Below are 19,295 nucleotides of genomic sequence, written 5' to 3'. Positions count from 1 at the left end.
CAGTGAGTTCAAAACTAGCACATCAAGATCTTGTCTCCCAATGCCCCCAAAAAACCCTACATGTAGTGCTATAAAAAGATCTTAATAGTGGGTCAGGGAGATAGCTCAGTGGAATAAGCACTTCCCTGGCAAGCGCAAGGGCCTGAGCTCAATCCCCAGTTCCACTAAAAAATAAATATAAATAAAAATTAAAAAGATCTTAATAAAACTACATATGAGACAATACCTACAGGATGATTTTACTTGCTCTGTACCAGCAAAGGGAGACAGGCAGAAAGGGAAAGAGTATGTTTTTCCTACATGTGTTTCTGGGCCACTGGGGAGTTTTTCCAGAACAAACACATGACTGTAGGTGATCCTGCTGGCCACATGTGCAAACATCGTATTGTCTTCCTTGCATAAGAATCTGAAAGAGTAAATAAATCTAAAAGGTCTGATAGATATTGTGAAAGAAAAAGACCCTGTTCAAAGGGAAAGAACAACTGGGAAGAGGGAAAGGAGGACACAAAGAAAGAAGGAAAAAAGAAATATGCATGTATGTACACAGGATAGTTTGGATAATTGTACTGCTAATTTCTGCTGGTCTATTAAAAGCAGCATTTAATGCTTAAATTTTTTTCTCTTTTTAATTTTTTTTGACCGATTTTGCATGCTTATGTTTGGTAATCTGAACAACTAATCTGAAGACAACAATAGGCAATATAACAACCATTGTTGAATTCCTTTTTTTTCAAATGTATTTGGTTGTTACAGGGTCTCACTACACAGCTTGGACTCATGCTGATCCTCCTGTTTTTAGCCTCCCCAGTGCTGGGATTACAGGCATACACACTAAGCCTAGACTCTATGGCCTGCTCAGCGCGCTCGGGGGCAGGGCTGGCACGGCATGTGGTGCCAGGGATTCAACTGCAGTCCGTGCACTTGCCTAAGCTTGCCTACGCAGGCGCTTTAGTCCACTGAGCTATCTCGCCACACTCAGAATTCCTATCATTTTGTTTAGTGAAATTTTATATCATTTCTAATGTTTTGGTTTTTTAACCATTATTAAAATCTTTTATTTATTTGTCACAGGGTCTCATTACACAGCTCGGACTTGAAGTGGCCAAGTGTGTGGCTTCAAGACCAAACGGTGCACCCTGGGCTCAGCATGCAGTACCTGGGGAGACAGTTCAGCGGTCTAAGCGCCTGCATGGCAAGCACAGGGACCCAGATTTGATCCCCAGTACCGCATGCTGGGCTGGCCCTGGAACCCTGGGCACACCGTGCTAGCCCACAAACAGGGTGTGGTGGTACATGCCTGTAATCCCAGCACTGGGGAGGCTGAGACAGGAGGATCCTACAAGTTGGAGCTGCATAATAAGACCCTGTACCAAATAAATAAAAGATTTAAAAAAGAAGAGGCCCATCCCTGCAACACCATCACAGACCCTAGCTTTGGCCCAAATCTTTCCCAGGCTCCTCGGACTCAGCAATGGGGCCCTCTGGAGCATCTGCTCCCAGCTAGGCACGGTCACTCATTTATTACAGGGAGGCCATCCCGGAGCCCTCACCCTCACCCCCTGGGCCAGAGCCACTGAGAAGCCAGGTTACAAAAGCCACAGGATGATAGGGCAGAGGTGATCTGCCGCCCTTCTCTACAGCCACTGTTGCTGGCTCCTGGGCCCAAGGCTCCTCAGTCCCCTATTAAAGTCTGCTTCTCAGCCGCCGCCTGCAGTGTGATCGACTCTGCAATGCAGGAGAGGGGAAGTGCAGTCTGTCCAGTCCCCAGGCCAGTACCTTTGGCTGCCTGCTGCTGCTCCAGGATCTTGCGGGTCCGGGGGGTGGTGCCCTTGGGCATATTAATGATGTATTTCCCTTCCATCTCGGCAGTGACCCGGCGCCGCTTAGCAGGAACCTCCAGGCTCTCCTCCTCCCCGCGCGCCAGGGCAGCTGCTGAGAAGGAAGACACGGGGTCAGCGCCCTCAAGGATGGAGGGCTCTCCAGGGTGTGGCTGGACACCAGGTGAAAGGCACACAGAGCCCTTGAGCTCCGCGTTCCCTGACCTGCCCAACTGCCTCTTTCACTGCCATCACTGACAATGGGCCATCGAGGCACGCAGGGGGCTGGCTACGACAGGGCCAGAGAGGGCCAGAATCCCCAGGCTTTGTGGCCCAACCCAAAGCAGCCCAAAGCTGGCCAGACCCGGAAGCTGCAGGGTGGGGAAGGAGCTCCAGACCGCCATGCAGGCGCTGCTTTCACACCCGCATTCACTGGCGGTGCTTGTTTCCGTATTGCATTCACTTTTTTTTTTTTTCCGGAACTGGGGATTGAACTCAGGTCCTTGCACTTGCCAGGGAAGCGCTTATTCTACTGAGCCGTCTCCCTGGCTGCATTCACTTCTTAAGAATGAATCACACTGTATACAGCACTTCCTGCTTTGGCATTGTGCATAAATCGACTTTGATTTATAAAATTGGAATCCTTTCAAATGTGGCAAAGGGTGAAAGCTGTCTGGCTGCTGAGGAGGCATCAGGCAGTGCTGAGCACCAGCTCGGGCACAGTGTCCATCTGCTACAGAAGAAGCCTGAGCCGCTGAGTGAGGGGCGTGGTGCACATGTGCCTCGGCCCCCCAGCCCCGCTGCGCTGCCGTCCTGGGCAGTGAGGGCATCACTGTCCCACTCGAGATGCATGTGTGAGGCCCACAGAGGTGACGGGTCCAAATACTTGTGTGCCTCGTGAGGACATGGCAGCATGACCCCTCGATGCCTTGGGCCAACCCGCCAGTGCCTCCCACCCACCACCTGCTGGGGCCTCTCACCGGAGGCCTTGGCACTCTTTGCTGCCATCTTGTTGGACACAGTGACTGAGATCTTAGAAGTACTGGTGTCCGGCCGCCTTGGGGGAGTGCTGGGCGGGGAGTCGCGGTTCAGACTGTTGGTGATCATTCGAGAGGCAGCTGCAGAAAGCAAGGGGGAGAGGCCAGTCAGGCAGGCTCCAGGCACAGTTCCAGGCCAGGGTGGAGAAGAAAAGCACTGGACCCAAGTTAGCAAGTAGCGGCTACTGCCACCTTGTGGCTGTGCTGTTGTCACGCAGCAGGGACTCTGGAGTGGGCTTCCTCATCCAGGAACCAACCCATCACCTCCGTCAGACTGAACCCCACTGTGCTTTCTTTCTCTATACAGCCCATAGCACTGCTTGACAGTAAACTGTATTTATCTGCTTACTGGCAGACTCCCCCACAGGAATGCAAGCTCCATGGGTAAGCAGGGTCTGCTTACTGCTGTGTCCTTGGTGCCTAAAATCATGATTGCCCCTCTGTAAGCCCCCATGTCTACTGAAGCGAGGGACACTATCACTGAAGCCAACAACATTCTGACAGGGTCCACTGCAAACCAATCCTACACAAGAGGGAACCAGGCTCAGGAAGGGAAGCCCCTCAGCCAGGCCCCTGAGTAGGGCAGGTCCAACTCTGGTTGGACTGGCACAGGACGGAGGGGCCTCCACCTGGAGATGGACAGGCATCTCTGGCAGTCAGGCTCCTGCAGACAGGAGATGGCCTGGTGCGCAGGTGGGAGCTGTTAGCACACCGACTGTGGCCCGGCCTAGAGTGAAGGAGACCAGGTCTCATCTCACGCTACAGTTGCTGCTAACAGCAGTGTGTAGGCTTTCGAGGACTCTTGGGGAAGTAATAATCTTCATGCCACCACTGCTGTCTGCATTTGGATCTGGGCTGGTCCAAGTGTCCGTCTGCAAAAGCCATTGGGCTACACCGCTGTGACCAACCACTGTCTGTATAACTGCTGTGGGACTACTGCAGAAATGAGCCTGGGCTGGGGATGTAGCTCAGCAGCACAGCGCAGGCCTCGCAAGCACAAGGTCTTAAGTTTGATCCCCAGTACAGTACCAAAAACAAAACAAACAAACAAAAAAAACCTGATTTGTTCAGCTTTCCTGCATCCGCGTCTTTGGCTCAACCCTGCCCACGCACACTCAGCCGAGCCACAAACTTCCTTTGGTCAATTAAGTAAGAGCACGTATTTCCGGTTATGGTGGCACACGCCTGCTGTCCCAGTACTCTGGGGCGCTACAGCAGCAGTTGGGAGGTAGCATGGTATTTCTTTTGGGGGGGGAGGCGTTGTTCATTTTTTTTGGTACGGGGAACAAACTCAGGACCTTATACTTACCAGGCAGGTGCTGTGCCACTGAGCTATCTCCCCAGCTGGAGGCACACGTTAAGAAGCCAAGGCTAACATACATACGTTAAATTTTTGAATTTCATTTTAAAAATATTACAAATCAGGGTCAGCCAGATAGCTCAGTGAATTAAAGTGCCTGCTTAGGCAGACACGGGGAGTCAGGGGTTCAATCCCTGGACTGCTATGCTGGCCCCACCCCCGGGGTGTGCTGAGACAGCATTGAGACTGGGCGTGGTGGTATGCGCCTATAATCCCAGAGCTTGGGAGGCTGAAAAACAGGAAGGATCACTACAAGTCCAATCTGTGTAGTAAGACCCTGTAGACCCTGTACTAAATAAATAAAAATATTAAAAATTTTGCGAATTTACCTATTCATCAAAATTCATTTGAGGAGCTGGGGAGATAGTTTGGCGGTATAAGAGCCTGCCTGGCAAGCACAAGGTCCCGAGTTTGATCCCCAGTACTACATGCTGTGCCAGCCCCAGAACCATAGGCACACTGTGCTGGCCCTGAAACAGGGCATGGTGGTATACTACTGTAGTCTCAGCATTAGAGAGGCTGAGACAGGAGGATCACTGTGAGTTCAAGACCAGTCTGGGGGCTACAAAAGTGAGCACAGGGCCACCCTGAACTGCGTAGTAAGACCTTATATCAAAAAAATTTTTAAAAAAGAAGAATCATATGAGAAAGCCAGGTGTGGTGGTACATGCCTATAATCCCAGCACTCAGGAGGCTGAAACAGGAGGATTGCTGCAAATTTAAGACCAGCTTGGGCTGCAAAGTGACCTCAAGGCCAGACTGAACTCTACAGTGAGACTCTGTCTCAAAAAGATAAAAAATAAAAAATTCATTATAGGACATATTTCAATGCAAAGGCTCTAGGTTTAACCTCCAGTAGCACAAGAAGGAAGCAAGGAAGGAAGGAAGGAAGGAAGGAAGGGAGGGAGGGAGGGAGGGAGGGAGGGAGGAGGGAAAAGAGGGAGGGAGGGAGGAAGAGAAGAAGGGAGGAGGGAGGGAGGAAGAGAAGAAGGGAGGAGGGAGGGAGGAAGGGAGGGAGGGAGGGAGGGGCAGCAAGATTATACGGCTGACAGCGCAGCTCAGCGCAGAACACGTGCTTAGCATACAGGAGGCCCTGGGTTCAATCTTGAGCACCACCAAAAATAAATACATAAACAAAATAAACTTTAGTTCTACACTGATCAGCTAATGAAAGTGCTCTGACTGGAGGCCTGCAGGAACTGAACTCTTTACTTCCCCTAGGCCACTGGCAGTGACCCTATGGCACACATGTTGTTTGTGACAGAAGCTGTTAATGTATGAGTTGTTTTTTTCTAAACTAAAACCTCCACATTCAAGTTGAATTGCGGTGCTGGCACTTCACAATGAATGAGTGGGTCTGGGCTTGCAGCCTGGGCCCTCACCTCCGAAGGTTCGCAGCACCGCCCTAGGAGCAGGGCTCTGTACTCACTGGTTCAGCAAACGAAGTGTCCAGATAACCATGAACTAGTGGTCTGAAAGAGGAGCCCTGACTACCCAGTATGCTTTTCTCCCTTGGAGAACAGGGCCTCAGAGGGCTTTGTTTCTATCTCTGCAAATGACAGGAGGGAAGGAAAGACCAGGCTTGTCCCCTTTAGTGACAGTATAGCCCTAAAGAGATGCAACTCACCGCTAGAGGTGCCACGGCGTAGCTCAGCCGGGAGGGCCCCAGGGCTGCAAGGGACCGACTCAGTGGCAGCTTTGCACATATCCTGTAAAAATAGGCACCGCAAAGGGTTAGCACTGTAGAGCCAGCGACTGGAGATCTGAGGCCACTCCCTAAGGACCAGAGCACGCCTGCTAGAGGAAAGGTGTGACAACATTTCACACCTGACTGGGAGAAAGTGTCACACACACCCACACAGGGAGCCACGGTGCAAACTATCCCACCAGTGAGTGTTCTTTAGAACTGTCAACAGTGGGCTGGGGGGGCTCAGTGGGAAAGCATTAGCCTCCCATGGCCCTAGCTCCTGGGGCAGAGAGGGTCCTAGAGAGAGATGACAACTATAACGAGGAAGATGAGAGCTCATGACAACCTACGTCAGGAAGTGTACACTTTGCTAGCTTAATATTCACACCTATCCTTCAAAATGGTTGCCACCTGCTTTTCCCAGGCAGAGAACTAAGGCTCAGAGAAGTTAGATACTGGGCCCTTGTTACACAGCGAAGGGCTGAACGAGCCTCAGAAATGGCTCTAGAACCGCCCACCCCCTATTGAACTAGGGACACAGCGTGGGCAGAGCACCCACCTGGCGGTGCACCACCTTGGCATGCTTGAGGATGGCGATGATGTCACCCACCACGGTCACGCCCAGCTCGTTCATGATTTCCTTGTTGAGATCCAGCAGCATGCTCTTCTGGATCCTTCAGGGGATAGGGAGCAGTGAGGCCCCGAGGGGGTCCTGGCAGGCGGGGCAGCCAGCTCCCCACCTCCCACCCAAGTCCAGCCGGGCACTGTGGCCACCTCACCTATTATCCACAAACATCACAGCGTAATTCACAGCAGGTCCAGGGGGGATGCCAGCTTCCTTAAAGAACTGGATCCACTCGGAAGTGGCTGGGGGTTAGAAAGGGTGCATCACTCACACGAATGTCCTTAGAGACCAAGAGAGCAGCAAAACCGCAACAGCAGTGGCCCCATGAATTAAATGCCCATCACCCGCCGGGCCCTATGCTCGGGGCTACGCACAGGAGATAAAATGAAGCCCTCCACACCTCCCCAAGATTCTCTGATCTGCCAATGAGGAAACTGAGGCAGGGAGGGTTAGTTGCACAGTGCTAAGGAGGGGCATGGCCCCCCAACCCTGAACCGCCTTAACCTGCTGCCCACCTCCACACATCTCTGGCCTGGCCTGGCGCTCGGATGTTGCTCCACGCACCTGGCCAATGGCAGATGTGAGGAAACTGAGACGCTGGGTTCTCTTTCCTGATCCCCACCAGGGAGCCAAGGCCTGGAGGAAGGATCGAAGAGAGGACAAGAGGTGCCAGGCCAGGCTCTGGGACTTGGGGTCAAATCCCAGCTCTGCCATTTCCTGGCTCAGGGGCTGTGGCCACGTTAAGGCGCAGTGTTCTGGTTTTGGTTTCCTCATTTGTAAATGTGGGATCACACTGTACACCTGACATTCAGCCCCAGTCACGTCCGTACCAGACACACAAGAGGAAGCCCCTGCTCTCACAGAGGTATGCAGACTCAGTGAGAAAACCCAGAGAAAGGGCTTTGAGTGGGGCCTGGCCAAGAGGACGTCCTCCACTCCTGTCAGCTATTACGTTATTACTATGCTGCCACTCAGCACAGCTGGACAGGAGCGCAGCGCACACTCAGCACGCTGGAGGCCCTGGGTGGGGTGGGACCCTCAATACCACACCCCAAAGGTGCAGAGCCACAGCAGACCTACCGTCAGGCTTTCTCCCTGGTCCTTTGGCTACCACCCTCAAACTGCCCAAGCTTTATTGCACAGGAGCTATGACTCCAAATAGAGCATTTTCTTTTTCACATTTTAACATCCACGAGTACCAGAGTTTAAATGGCAACGTCTTTTACCCTGTTCATGCTACGGTACTAGTACACCTAAGAATCTGCGCCATTTTAAAGAAGAAGAAATTTGGCGTTACTTTGCTAATTTTCCTTTTAAGATAACTAATGCTCCAAGTTGAGAAACAGATACACTTGGGATCTGCTGTTTTACGGGAGGCACACAGGCTCAGGCACAGGCCCACAGGCCACGTCTCTCCCACAAAGGCCCTGCCCAGCCAGCAGTCTGAACCCAGGGACTGGAGCAGGTGAGGAGCTCGTGCCCTCAGGACCTCCTCATCCCACCCCAGGGCAAGGGGCCCACTCCCCGGATTACCCAGGTATTGCCCACCTGCCCAGCCACAGAGCCCAGTGTTCCATTAGCCAAGAGCAAGCACCTCTGTCTAAGTTCCAGACCCTCAAGGGTCTGGCAGTACCAAGGAGTACCACTGAGCGATTCCATTTCTAAGGAATCCCCAGAACATGCAAATCTAGAGGGCAGAAAGTTGCCAGGGGTCAGGAGGAAAGAGGGAGGAACTTCAATGGGGTGGGAGCTCTTCGCGGAGTGATAATGTTCCAAAATTGATTGTGGTGATGGTTGGACAACTCTGTAAATAGAGAATGTAACAGAATTGTGCCACACCATGGAATTGTACATTTGAAAATGGTAAAACACACATCTATGCACTGTATCTCTAATAGGCGGTGATTAAGCAGAGAAAAGGCACTACGTCGATTCCCTTTTTTTTAATCTTTTTTTTTTTTGGCAGAACTGGGGATTGAACTTGCTAGGGAAGTGCTTATCCTACTGAGCCATCTCCCCGGCCCCTATGTCAGCTCTCAAGACTGCAGAAATCCCTTCGGCCAAGGACCTTGGACAGGCGCACACTCATCATTCAGGTGTTACTCCAAAGGAAAATGCCTGGCCAATTAAGCGGCTAAGAGACAGCCCCCCTCAGAAATGCCACACCATACAGCAAGGACTCTTGGAATCAGCTAGATGGGGGTTGTGACACACACTAGGAGACACACACACAAGTCTTCGCTGATAACACCAGCACTTTGGGAGGCTGAAGCAGGAGGACTACTAGTCTGAATCCAGCCTGGGCAATTTAGTTACTTATCAGGATCGGGCTAGGGAGATAGCTCAGCAGCAGAAGCACCTGCCTGGCAAGTGCAAGGCCCTGAGTTTGATCCTCAATGCCAATAAAAAAAAAAAAAGAAAGAAAGAAAAGGCTGAGATGTAGCTTAGTGTGAAAATCCTCAGTTCAATCCTTAGTCCAGAAAAATTTAAAGTGTTCACAGCAGGGTGTCTGTGAGACCCTCAGAACAATGCAATGTCCCCAACAAGGGCACTCATAAACAGTGTCACTCACAGGATGAAGTACTATGTGGCAGTCAAAAGGACAGGAGCTATTGGGCCACAGAGATGACCCTCAAGTATCTAGCTACACAGAAGAAGTCAGCCATGGAAAGACACACAGCAAGATTTTGTTTACGTAAATTCAAAACCCAAGTCTACAGCATACGAATGTGCCCACTGACAGAACTACGAGGAGAGGTAAAGAAAGAGGTTTGTGAGGACGAGTAGGGGTGGTGACAGGTAGGACCCTCAAGGGTCTGGCAGTACTGCATTCTGTGCCCTGTATGGCTAGAAGGACTTTGGTTTTTCAATCCCTTCGTTGAACTATATATACAAAAAAGTGCACAAGTCAATAGATATTCCTTCCTCTCCCCCGGTGGTGCCAGCGATACACCCAGGGCCTCAAACATGCTAGGCAAGCACGCTACCCCTGGGCTACACCCCAGTCCTCAGTGGATATTCCTAAAGCAAACACACTCTGGGTAGTCAGGAAATAAAGCATTTCTGCCAGGCATGATGGCGTAGGCCTGTGATCCCAGCACTCAGGAGGCTGAGGTGGAAGGACTGTCTTGAGTTCAAGGCCAGCCTTAGCTACACAGTGAGTTACTGTTTCAAAAAAAAAAAAAAAACAAAACAAACAAAAAACCCCCTCAACATTTAGCATTTGCTGATCTGACATGCAGTAGACCCCTCAACCCTGGAAACAGTTTCACCGGTGGGTAAACCAGGGCTCCAAAAGGCCAGGCGGGAGATCTGCCAGACTTCGCGGCCCAAGTTCTTCAGGGCTAACCTTCAATGTCAGGAGGCCCAAAGCGGAAGAAGGGTCAGGTGGCTGGAGCAGGCCCCAGCCCACCCCCAGCTCCTCAGCACAGCTGCTCCAGCCGGCGCGCCTCTTCCCCTCCCCCCTTCCCCCTCCTAGGCTGGGTGTCAAAGGACACCAGAAAGAAGGGACCATTCAGGGAAGGCCAGACTCACCCATAGTCACCGAGACCATCCTCTCCCTGGCCTTGACTTTGTTCCCAAGAGCCTGGAAAAGTGAACAGTGAAGGCAGAGGACCCATGAGTAGTGGCCGCCGCTGCCGTCCCCCTCTACTGTCTGCCTATCTGCCTGTCACAGGAGCATTCCTGTGCAAGGGGCTCACCACCCAGGAATAGCCCAGCAGCTGGCAGGACATCAGCTGGGGACAGAGCTGCCACCACAGCTAGCGCTCCCGCCTAGGGTGAGGCCCAGAGACAGTAAACGTGCACACATCCCATCCCAGCCACCCCAAAAAGTTTGCAGAACACAAAATAGGCACAGCCCGTCTAAGACTTACACCATAAATATCCACTCACTCACTCACTCATTCATTCATTCATTCATTCATTCATTCATTCAGACACTACTTCCTGAGAATCCACTATGCGTGAGGAATCAGGGAGCCTGAGAATGAATACATGGACCTAGCATGTGATTGGGCGTAGGGCAGGGCAGACAGAGGGTAAACATGCAAAGCAATTCACAGATCTCCTCCCTCCAGTCTGTTTCCTTTCACCTAGACCAGTCCCCAACCCCTCCTTCTCCCTCATCCAGGCTCCCAACCCAGAGTGCAAAAGCCCCTGGATTGAAGCACCATTCCAATTCCTGCCCCACCTCTCAACGCCAGCCCCCTTTGTGTGTGTCATTTTGAAACAGTGTCTCACTGTGCAGTGCAGGCTGGCCTTGAGCTCACAATGATCCTCCTGCCTCAGTCTCTGGAGTTCTAGGATTACAGGCATGTGCCACCACGCCTGACCCTTTCTGATGGTAAAACCAAGTGCACAGTGTCGGCAAGTAACAGCACCAAGTGGACCGGGGTGCCCCCATCTCTGGATCAGGATGATACAAACATCACTCACCTTGGCAGCCTGCTGTGAGGGCCAGGTGAGTGCCACGGGCAAAGGCACCTGAGACAGTATGTGGTTCGACTAAGGAGAGCAGAGAGCAGCCCCTAATTGCCTGGCCCAACACTCCCTCTCCACCAGGTTCTCTATCTGCCTCCCCATGCTGCTTTGTTCTGTTTTGTGAGATGCCCATGTCTTACAGGCTCTACTGGTAGCTATGTTGCTGAGGCTGGCCTCAAACTCCTGGGCACAATGCTCCTGCTTCAGTCTCCCCAGTAGGGGGACTCCAAGCACACCCAGCCCACCTCCCAGTTTTGACTCAGGATCCCTGGGATGCCCATGTCTTACTGTTCTTCAGGCAAGCCCTCTTTCCCTCTGCTCATCTGTCACCTGCTTTGGGATGCTTTCTCGAAGTCCCACTCTGAGCCTCTCTCCGATCCTAGGTAGTGTATAGACCTTGTCTGGCTTCTCTTGAATTCCTGCACGATATGCACCACCACACGCATCGCTCCCCTTCCTCACACTCTCGTGGCCACCCTCCCTTCTGGACGGATTGGCTGGACAAACACAATATGGCAGACATCTCTCAAAGAACAGAGCATGGAGAGGCCTTTACAAGGCAGACAGAACACCTACAGGCCAGGCACTGACTGCGCCAGGCCCACAGCCAAGTGCCATGGTGATGCCTGACAACAGACCCATGAGGGATAACTACTATTAGCCCTATTTTAATCAATAAGAACCTGACCCGGCGAGGCACAGTCATTTTTCAAGTGTCACATCTAGCAACTGACCTTACTAGGATTCAAAAACAAGTTCTCCTTGATCCCGATGCCCATGGAGTTGCTCCTTTTGAGTGTTTACAACATGCCAGGAACTAAATATATGCAAATCTCATTTTCATAGCCAATCTGGGAAAAAATGAGGGAAAAAAAAATTAAGAAACAAATGAGAGTGGCGGGTCCAAGGTCACAAAGCAAGTAACAGCAGGGCTAGGGCTTGGACTCAAGTCAGCTCAACAGCAATGGTTGATGCTGACTTTGGGATTACTATGAACCAGGCACTGTGTATCACTGAAAGGTCTCAGTGCTTACCAGAATCCTTTAGGTGTTGGTATGCTTCCTTCACTACTGCAGAATTCCCCTGCTGTAAATTTCTTCTACTATCTATCTCTCATTTTTGAGACGTTTCCCTATACAGTTCAAACTGGTCGGGGCTGGTGAGATGGTTCAGTGGTCTAAAGCACCTACTTAGAACAAGCTTAGCAAAGCATCAGGGACCGCGGTTCAATCCCCCAGCACCACATGCCAGCCAGCCCGCCCCCTGGTGGGCTGAGCTGGCCACACACACACACACACATAAATAAATAAATAAAAAATTAAAAAACAAACAAACAAACAAACTGGTGGTGATCCTCCTGCCTCAGTCTACCAAGTGTAGAATTACAGGTGTGGTAACCCACACCTCTTCTCTCTACCATCTTAAAAGCCCAACTCCAGAGGTAACTTTCTAAATAGTTGAAATTAATAAAATAGCAATTTTAAAATAGTAGCTACCAGTGACACATATCTGGGATAATATCTGGGATACAAAGTCTGAGCCCAGGCTGAGCAGGTAAGCAACTTAGTGATAATCTGACTCAAAAAAAGGGGTGAGGGCACAGGGTACACGGCACACATCTGTAACCCCAGCACTTGGAAGGCTGAGGCAGGCTGATCACTCCAACTGTGAGGCTTGCCCGGGCTACATTGTGAGTTCAAGGCCCACCCGAAATGCGAGGCCCTGTCTCAAAAAAACAAAAACAATAAAATAGAAGAAAGGCAGTAACTCTATCTCACTTCAGTTACACGTCCCATCATTCTTGCCACTTTCTATAGCAGTCATGTAAAATTCCTCTTTCATATCTTTATGATATATGATTAAAAAAAAATACAGTGAATGCTGGAATGCTGCTGCCAGGTGCCAGCCAGTGGAAAAAACAAACTTATTAAAAACTTTTGTGCTGGGCATGGTGGCACATACCTGTCATCCCAGCACTCGGGAGGCTGAGGCAGGAGGATCACTGTGAATTCAAGGGCAGACCGGGCTGTATCAGGAGCCTCAAAACAAAAACAAAAGCACTCTGATGTGTCTTCGTCCACCTTATTCACTGGATCTGGCACTGTGGGGCTTCTGGCTCTTCCACGAAGTCAAATGACCATGAAAGGGAAACATTTTGAATCAATTCAGGATATGGGAGGGCCACAACAGTACAACTAAAGCTCAGTGCTTACTCTACTGAGCCATCTCCCTGGCTCTCCTTTTTTTTGAGCCAGGCTCTCACTATGAAGCTCGGGATGGCCTCTAACAGCAATCCTCCTGCAGCAGCCTTCAGAGTGCTCAGATTTCAGGTGTGCCATCACAGCTGGCAACTTTTTGTTGTTGTTGTACCAGGAATAGAACCCAGGGCCTCATACATCCCTAAACCCAATTTTAAAATTTTCAACACACACTATACTTTTCCATCTCACCCCATACAGTGTGTTATCCCTTTTCCAATCAGCTTTCATTTACTGGTCACAGTTTCATAGACTCCTGCTTCCACTGTATTTTGCTTAAGTTTTTCCTTCTTCTCAAGGGAAGCAACGTTAATTTTCCACAAAGATATCAATGTGATTCTTCCCATTCGCATGAACTAAGAAAATTACAGCAGTGATTTTCAAAAAAAAGGGTAAAATTATATAAGACTTGGCAAACCAATAAGTGACAGGCCGTCGATTTGCCCACTCGGGTTCTGGTTTTCATATTGTTGTTCCTGAACTTTCTCCCTTCTGTACTTTCTTGGAGTTGAGGGCTACACTAACGACTCTTGGAGTTATTACCATTTTAGTTGGAATCTGTTGAGCTGTTTCTCCGCTACAGGCGCTACATGTACGCTGCATCAGAATCCATTCACCGAACCTATCAGCCCTGTAAAGAGGAAGAAACTGAGATCCAGAGAGGTAAAGGCACAGGCCCACAGCCGCACAGCGCAGCTGGGATTTGAACCCAGAGCCGCTGGCTCCAAGCCTAACCATCTCACTCCCGGCGCAATCATCAGTGCTAACAATGGTTCAAAACTGAGGTGAGGACTAAGCGAAGGCGTTGAGCTAGGGGCCGAGACGGGCACTTCTCATTCAACCCATGAAGCCCATACCCAGTCGAATCCTGACCCCCATTGTACAGAAGAGGAAACTGAGGCTCAGAGAAAGAAATCGCTTGTCTAGACCCCTAGAGCAGAGCTCGGCCTGTAACTCTAGCGCCTCAGACACCACCCATCCCCGCCACATCCGGCCCAGACCCACAACCTCCAGCCCGAGCCTCACCTGGCCCAACGAGCCCGCGCCCATTCACGCCACCCTCCCACCCTCCCGGCGGCGCCAACTGTCAGTCACTCCTCCCTCGACCCCGTCCCCGCCCCGGAAGCCCCGCCTCACCGCCGGAAGCCGGGCGAACTCGCCCGCCGCCGCTCTAGCCCACAAGGCGGCCACCAGCGAGTGTGCGCGATTACTCCGGGTCTCTGCGAGTCGCAGCAAACCCGTTTCCTCCTCCCAGAGGGGACGGGAAGCACGGCCAATGAGAAAAGCGCAGGCTGCCTCCGCCCCCCCCAGCCCCACCCGCTCACAATCTCGCTGGAGTGCGCCTGCGCGCAGGTGGGGCAGGAAGGCGGGGCTTGAGCTTTGGAGGTTCGTGCAGGGGGCCGGTCCCAGAGAGGGAGCTGTGGAACGCAGGTACAGTGTGATGGGGGGCTCCACCCCTCGTCTACACTTCGTGTTTTTACCCTCTTGTCCCAATGAGTCTCCTCTTTTGTCACCCTTGGCCCATTGATGTCACTCATTCCTCCTCTTAAATCATATCCTCTTAACCCGTCAGCACCCCCACTCTGTGGCCAGCACCCTCCTTACGTCGCCATCAGCCGGCCCCTTAAAATCGCTTTGGTTCCCACTAACCCTCACCGCCACCGTATGTGCAGTCTCCCCTCGTTAAGTCCTCACCAACTTATGCATGTTACCCCCCTTCATCTTTGTTGCCATTTCTCCTTTTGAAATCACCACCGCTAAATCGTCCTCGTCCCTCTTCGCACACCTAACGCCTCCTCCCTCTTTAGGTCGCACTCACACTCCCCATTTGTCATTATTGCTCCGTGTGCTCCCTCGCTCCCCTGTCTCCATTGCTCCTCAGACAGTCACCGTCCCTCGGGGTCCCATGCCCACGTTTTCCCTGTGAGGAGCCGAGCAGCCTTCCAGCGGCTTTTCTTACCTCCAGATCTCCATGCCTTCCCGTGTCAGGTTTCCTGTACTCTGCTGAACAGGTACGAGAGCGTATTCCAGGCGGTGCCAGCGTCCGGCGCCACCTCTAAGCCACTAGGTAACCTTGGCCACCTCTAAGCCACTAGGTAACCTAGGTAATTGCCTTCCAAGCCTCCTATCCTAGCCTCCTCATCTGTAAAACATACATGAGAACCCCCACGTCCTGATGAGTGTGAAGATCCTACTAATTTATTGTCACATGCTCAGCTTACCTTGGCATTTGGGGCTAATATTGTTACTAAGCCTGTCGCCCTCACCCTCATCCAATCACCTTCATTGGTCACCTCCTTGCCATGGCTCCAACCTCCGCCTGCACCCTTCAGTCCCCTGGCATCACACTCCATAGTGGGACAACACCCTCTGCCACCGTAGTTACGACACTCCAAGGTGCCAGCACCTCTGCTACTAGTCACACTTTAGTGACCCCTTGGCCACCGTGAAGCTTGCTTTGTAGGCACTCAATCCCTGATTATCTTGGATTGAAACACATACCCTTACTCCCTAAATAAGAGCTAGGCTGAGTGGGAGACAAGAAGAGCTTGGAAGCAGAGATCATATGTAGTTTAGGCTCAGATTTTCCTGGACTTCTAGAGTTAGGGTTATAGAGAGAAAAGCAGGGCCTCTATACTTCAGACCTCAGCAGTCCTAATTCCTGAGGCAGAGAGGTACCTTATTCACCCAGCTTATTTTAGGAAGTGTGGAACAGTGGTTAGCGATGTGTGTCTGGAAACTGGAACAATTCAGTTCCAGTCTTGGTTCTTAGTACTGAAAGAACTGCGTGACCATGTACATATGGATTAACCTCCCTGTGCCTCACTTAGCACATCTGCAGTATGGGAATGAAAACAAGTTATCACTTAGCACATATTTTGTAAACGTATACTAAGGAACCCTATACAATACTAGGCACTGGGGACAAATCAATGAACAAAACAGAAACCCCTGTCCTCCCAGGGTTTACATTCTAGTCAGGGTAAGAGACAGCGAATGAACATTGTGTGTAGGTAAGTAGATGATCTGATGGGTTAGACGGGGAAGCATAATACACAGTCAGGATTGAGGTAGCGGGCATTGAACGCAGCACCTTGCGTGTGCTAGACAGTGTTCTGCCACTGAGCTTCGCTTCTTGCCTATAGTTTTAAGGGGAGGAAAGTTCTGAGATGACAACTGAACAAAGACTTACAGAAGAAGAAAGAATGGCATGGTTGTCTGGGGGAAAGGCATTGTAGGAAGAAACAAACATAGAGGTCCAGGGCTGGCGTATGCTTGGAAAATATATATATATATATATATATATATATATATATATATATATATAGTGTATTTGGTACAGGGTCTCTCTGTGCAGCTCGGACTTGTAGTGAGTCTCTTGTTTTCGGCCTCCCCAGTGCTAGGGAATTACAGGCACTACCATTCTCGCTCTCCCTGGCTAGCTCAGTGCACCCAGGGACAGGGACAGTGCAGTACATGCAAGGGATAGAACCCCAGTCCCTGTGCTTGCCGAAGCAGGTACTTAGTCCACTGAGCTATCACACTGGCCCCTTGCTTTGAATATTAAATGACTAGCAAGGAAGCTAGTGGGAGGGGAAATGGGGTCTCATGAGCTATGGAGAAGAACGGCTTTTCCTCTGCGTGAGGAGGGAACCGCAGATGGATTTGGAGCAGAAGAGATGGGATCCAGTGCAACACGAAGCCATCGTGCCAGGCAGTGGCAGCTCCAAAACTTCCACCCAGGATCGATTGGCAAGTGACAGCCTTGTCGGAATAAGAGGCAGCATCCTCTTCAAGCTGTACTCCTATAGCCTTTACATCTGGACAGTGTTTTCAGTAGCTCCAGCAGATCTGGAGAGCTAGGGTGTTTCTGGGGTTTTTGAGAGACCAAGGCCACTCCTGGGTTAGCTGATTTTGGGGAGCTGTGGAGCTCCAGCTTCTAGACAGGACAGATGGGGGCAAGGAGCTTCTGTTAACCCTGGGACACCCTAACTTCTTATCCTGGCTCACCCTTTGCTGGCTGTGTCCCCTGATACCTCTCTAGGCTTGGAGGCTTTGTTTTGTTTTGGCTTTTTGTGGTACTAGAGCTTGAACAAAGGACTTTGCACGTAATAAGCAAATATTCTAGCACAGAGCTATATCCTTAGCCTACATTAAATTTTGAAACAGTGTCTCTTTAGTTGCCCGGGCTGTCATTGAACTCTCTTCCTCCTGCTTCAGCCTCCCAAATCACGGGATTACAGGCATGTGCTACTGCACCCAGCTGGTGCATTTCCTTATTTGCTCAGGAGTTGGTCCAGTAGTATCCCACCCTGGGATGGACCTGAACTCGGGTTTCTGATTTCCTTCCAAGCAACCCAAGAAGGTGATGTCCTTGAGACCCGACTAGTATCTGAAAAACGAGGATGATAATGCTCCTTGCCCCAGACTCATCCTGCTGTGTTGGAATGAGGACTTCACTCATTTTTCAGTCTTGGTGCCGCTGTCCCCTTCTCCTACTTTATTTTTCCCTGAGACATGTATCGTATATATCTCTTACGTATGTTCCCCCCAGAAGAATGTCATCTTTAGAGAGACTGGGAAGGCCGAAGGCCTGAGAATCAAAGCCAGGGCCTTTGAACTGAACTATGCTTATCCCCAGCTCTTTTTTATTTTTTTTTTATTTTCACACATGGTGTCACTAAATTTCCTAGACTGGGCTGGAATTCACAGTCCTGAGATTACCAGCATTCTGTGCTACAGGCCCAGTTTCTAGACCAGGGCTTATCAGTGAGTGGCCAATAAGTTTAGCTGAATGCGTAGATGAATGAACTGGCCACTAGGGACACAGTGGTGACTGACATGGACCAGCCCTGTCCTCCTGGGGCTCACAGACCAGTGGGAAAGGAAGACTCATCCCCAGGCAGTGACACCCTGGCGAAGTTGGAGCGGAGTTAAGGGAGACACAGGTGGATGGGGTGGGGTGGGGTGGAGGGGTCAGGGATGGGGTGGGGGAGGTATGTGGAACACCAGAGAAGATGCCTAAATAAATGTTGGAGTGCAGGGCTTCCTGGAGGAGGTGACACAGGAGTGAACAGCATAGGAAGGAGAAAAAGACGTGCTGAGCAGGAACAGCTATTAGTGTCTGGCGACAAATATGTGGTTTTTATTCAAGGAACTGAAAACTACTCAATGTGGCCAGAGGTAAAGCAAGAGGGTGAGCCAAGGAGTCTGGTGGAGTCGCTTAAAGCCTTAGGAGCACAGTGAGGAGCTGGGACATCGTTCTCAGGACACTGGGGAGCTACAAGGGGTTTGAGCCAGAGAACGGGTGGCAGTGCTGCAAGTGTTGAGTGAAAGCTGGGAGCTGGGCGAGCTAAGAAAGGCCAGGCAGGAGCTGGGGGAGGGCCAGGTGGGACAGATCTTTGGGAGGCCAGCTGGAGGAGTTGTGGGGTCCAGGACGAGCCTGGAGCTGAAGGAATCAGGGAGGTGGTAGACAAGCAGAGGCTTGAAAGATGGGTGGGACAGCTGTCCCTGAAATGGGGCCATGGAGGAGGAGCTGGCATAGGAGATATGGGATGGATAGTTGGGGACATGGTGAGTGTGAGGGGTCCAAGAACAGCTCAGGTAGTGCCTAGAAAGCTACTGGACCTCTGGAGCTGGGCTTCAGGGTGATGTGAGGTCTGGAGACAGGGCTTTGGGTCCAGAAAGGGAAGCCAAAGCTGTAACGGTTGGCGAGGGGCTGCCCCACAGGCATGGTGGTGTGTGCCCATGAGCCCAGGAACTCTGGAGGCTGGAGCAGGAGGATCACAAATACAAGCCTTGTCAGGGTAACCTAGTAAGACTATCTAGGGCCAGGGAGATAGCTCAGTGTAAGGCAAATACAACAAGGTCCTGAGTTCAATCCCCAGTACTAAAAAAAAAAAAAAGATTATCTAAAAATTTAAAATGGTGGCCAGGCATAGTGCATGCCTGTAATCCCAGCACAAAAGGCCGAGGCAGGAGGATTGCCATGAGTTTGAGGCCAGCCTAGGCTATACAGTGAATTAAAA

General features: G+C 51.0%; 2 protein-coding genes across 8 annotated transcripts in view; one reads left to right on the top strand and one right to left on the bottom strand.

The window, feature by feature from the left end:
• The window catches only part of CUNH19orf47 (chromosome unknown C19orf47 homolog), an 18,153-nt gene extending 3,802 nt beyond the window's left edge, over positions 1-14,351 (bottom strand). For 2 of the 6 annotated variants that reach the window (XM_023708263.1, XM_023708266.1), the window contains exons 1-11: positions 14,293-14,351; positions 13,810-13,897; positions 12,971-13,047; positions 11,743-11,859; positions 10,964-11,032; positions 10,061-10,112; positions 6,681-6,768; positions 6,461-6,575; positions 5,842-5,923; positions 2,798-2,935; positions 1,777-1,932 (exon numbers count right to left, since the gene is read on the bottom strand). In XM_023708263.1, coding sequence (XP_023564031.1) covers positions 1,777-1,932; positions 2,798-2,935; positions 5,842-5,923; positions 6,461-6,575; positions 6,681-6,768; positions 10,061-10,112; positions 10,964-11,032; positions 11,743-11,787 — 745 coding nt within the window. In that variant the 5' untranslated portion in view covers positions 11,788-11,859; positions 12,971-13,047; positions 13,810-13,897; positions 14,293-14,351. The remainder of the gene's footprint in view (positions 1-1,776; positions 1,933-2,797; positions 2,936-5,841; positions 5,924-6,460; positions 6,576-6,680; positions 6,769-10,060; positions 10,113-10,963; positions 11,033-11,742; positions 11,860-12,970; positions 13,048-13,809; positions 13,898-14,292) is intronic. The other 4 variants (XM_023708264.1, XM_023708261.1, XM_023708265.1 and 1 more) reach the window with 3 other exon arrangements.
• Positions 14,352-14,590: 239 nt separating this feature from the next.
• Pld3 (phospholipase D family member 3) overlaps positions 14,591-19,295 on the top strand; it is a 23,549-nt gene continuing 18,844 nt past the window's right edge. Inside the window, exons 1-2 of one of the 2 annotated variants that reach the window (XM_023708256.1) lie at positions 14,608-14,697; positions 15,233-15,334. The gene's annotated coding sequence lies outside the window, so the exon portion shown is untranslated. Of the gene's footprint in view, positions 14,698-15,232; positions 15,335-19,295 lie in introns of both variants that reach the window. The other variant, XM_023708254.1, reaches the window with a different exon arrangement.

Source organism: Octodon degus, unplaced genomic scaffold, assembly GCF_000260255.1.
Source record: "Octodon degus isolate 3935 unplaced genomic scaffold, OctDeg1.0 scaffold00344, whole genome shotgun sequence".
NCBI classification, from domain to species: Eukaryota; Metazoa; Chordata; class Mammalia; order Rodentia; family Octodontidae; genus Octodon; species Octodon degus.
The sequence above is the reverse complement of the archived record's forward strand: the minus strand, read 5'-3'. Positions and strand labels throughout refer to the sequence as shown.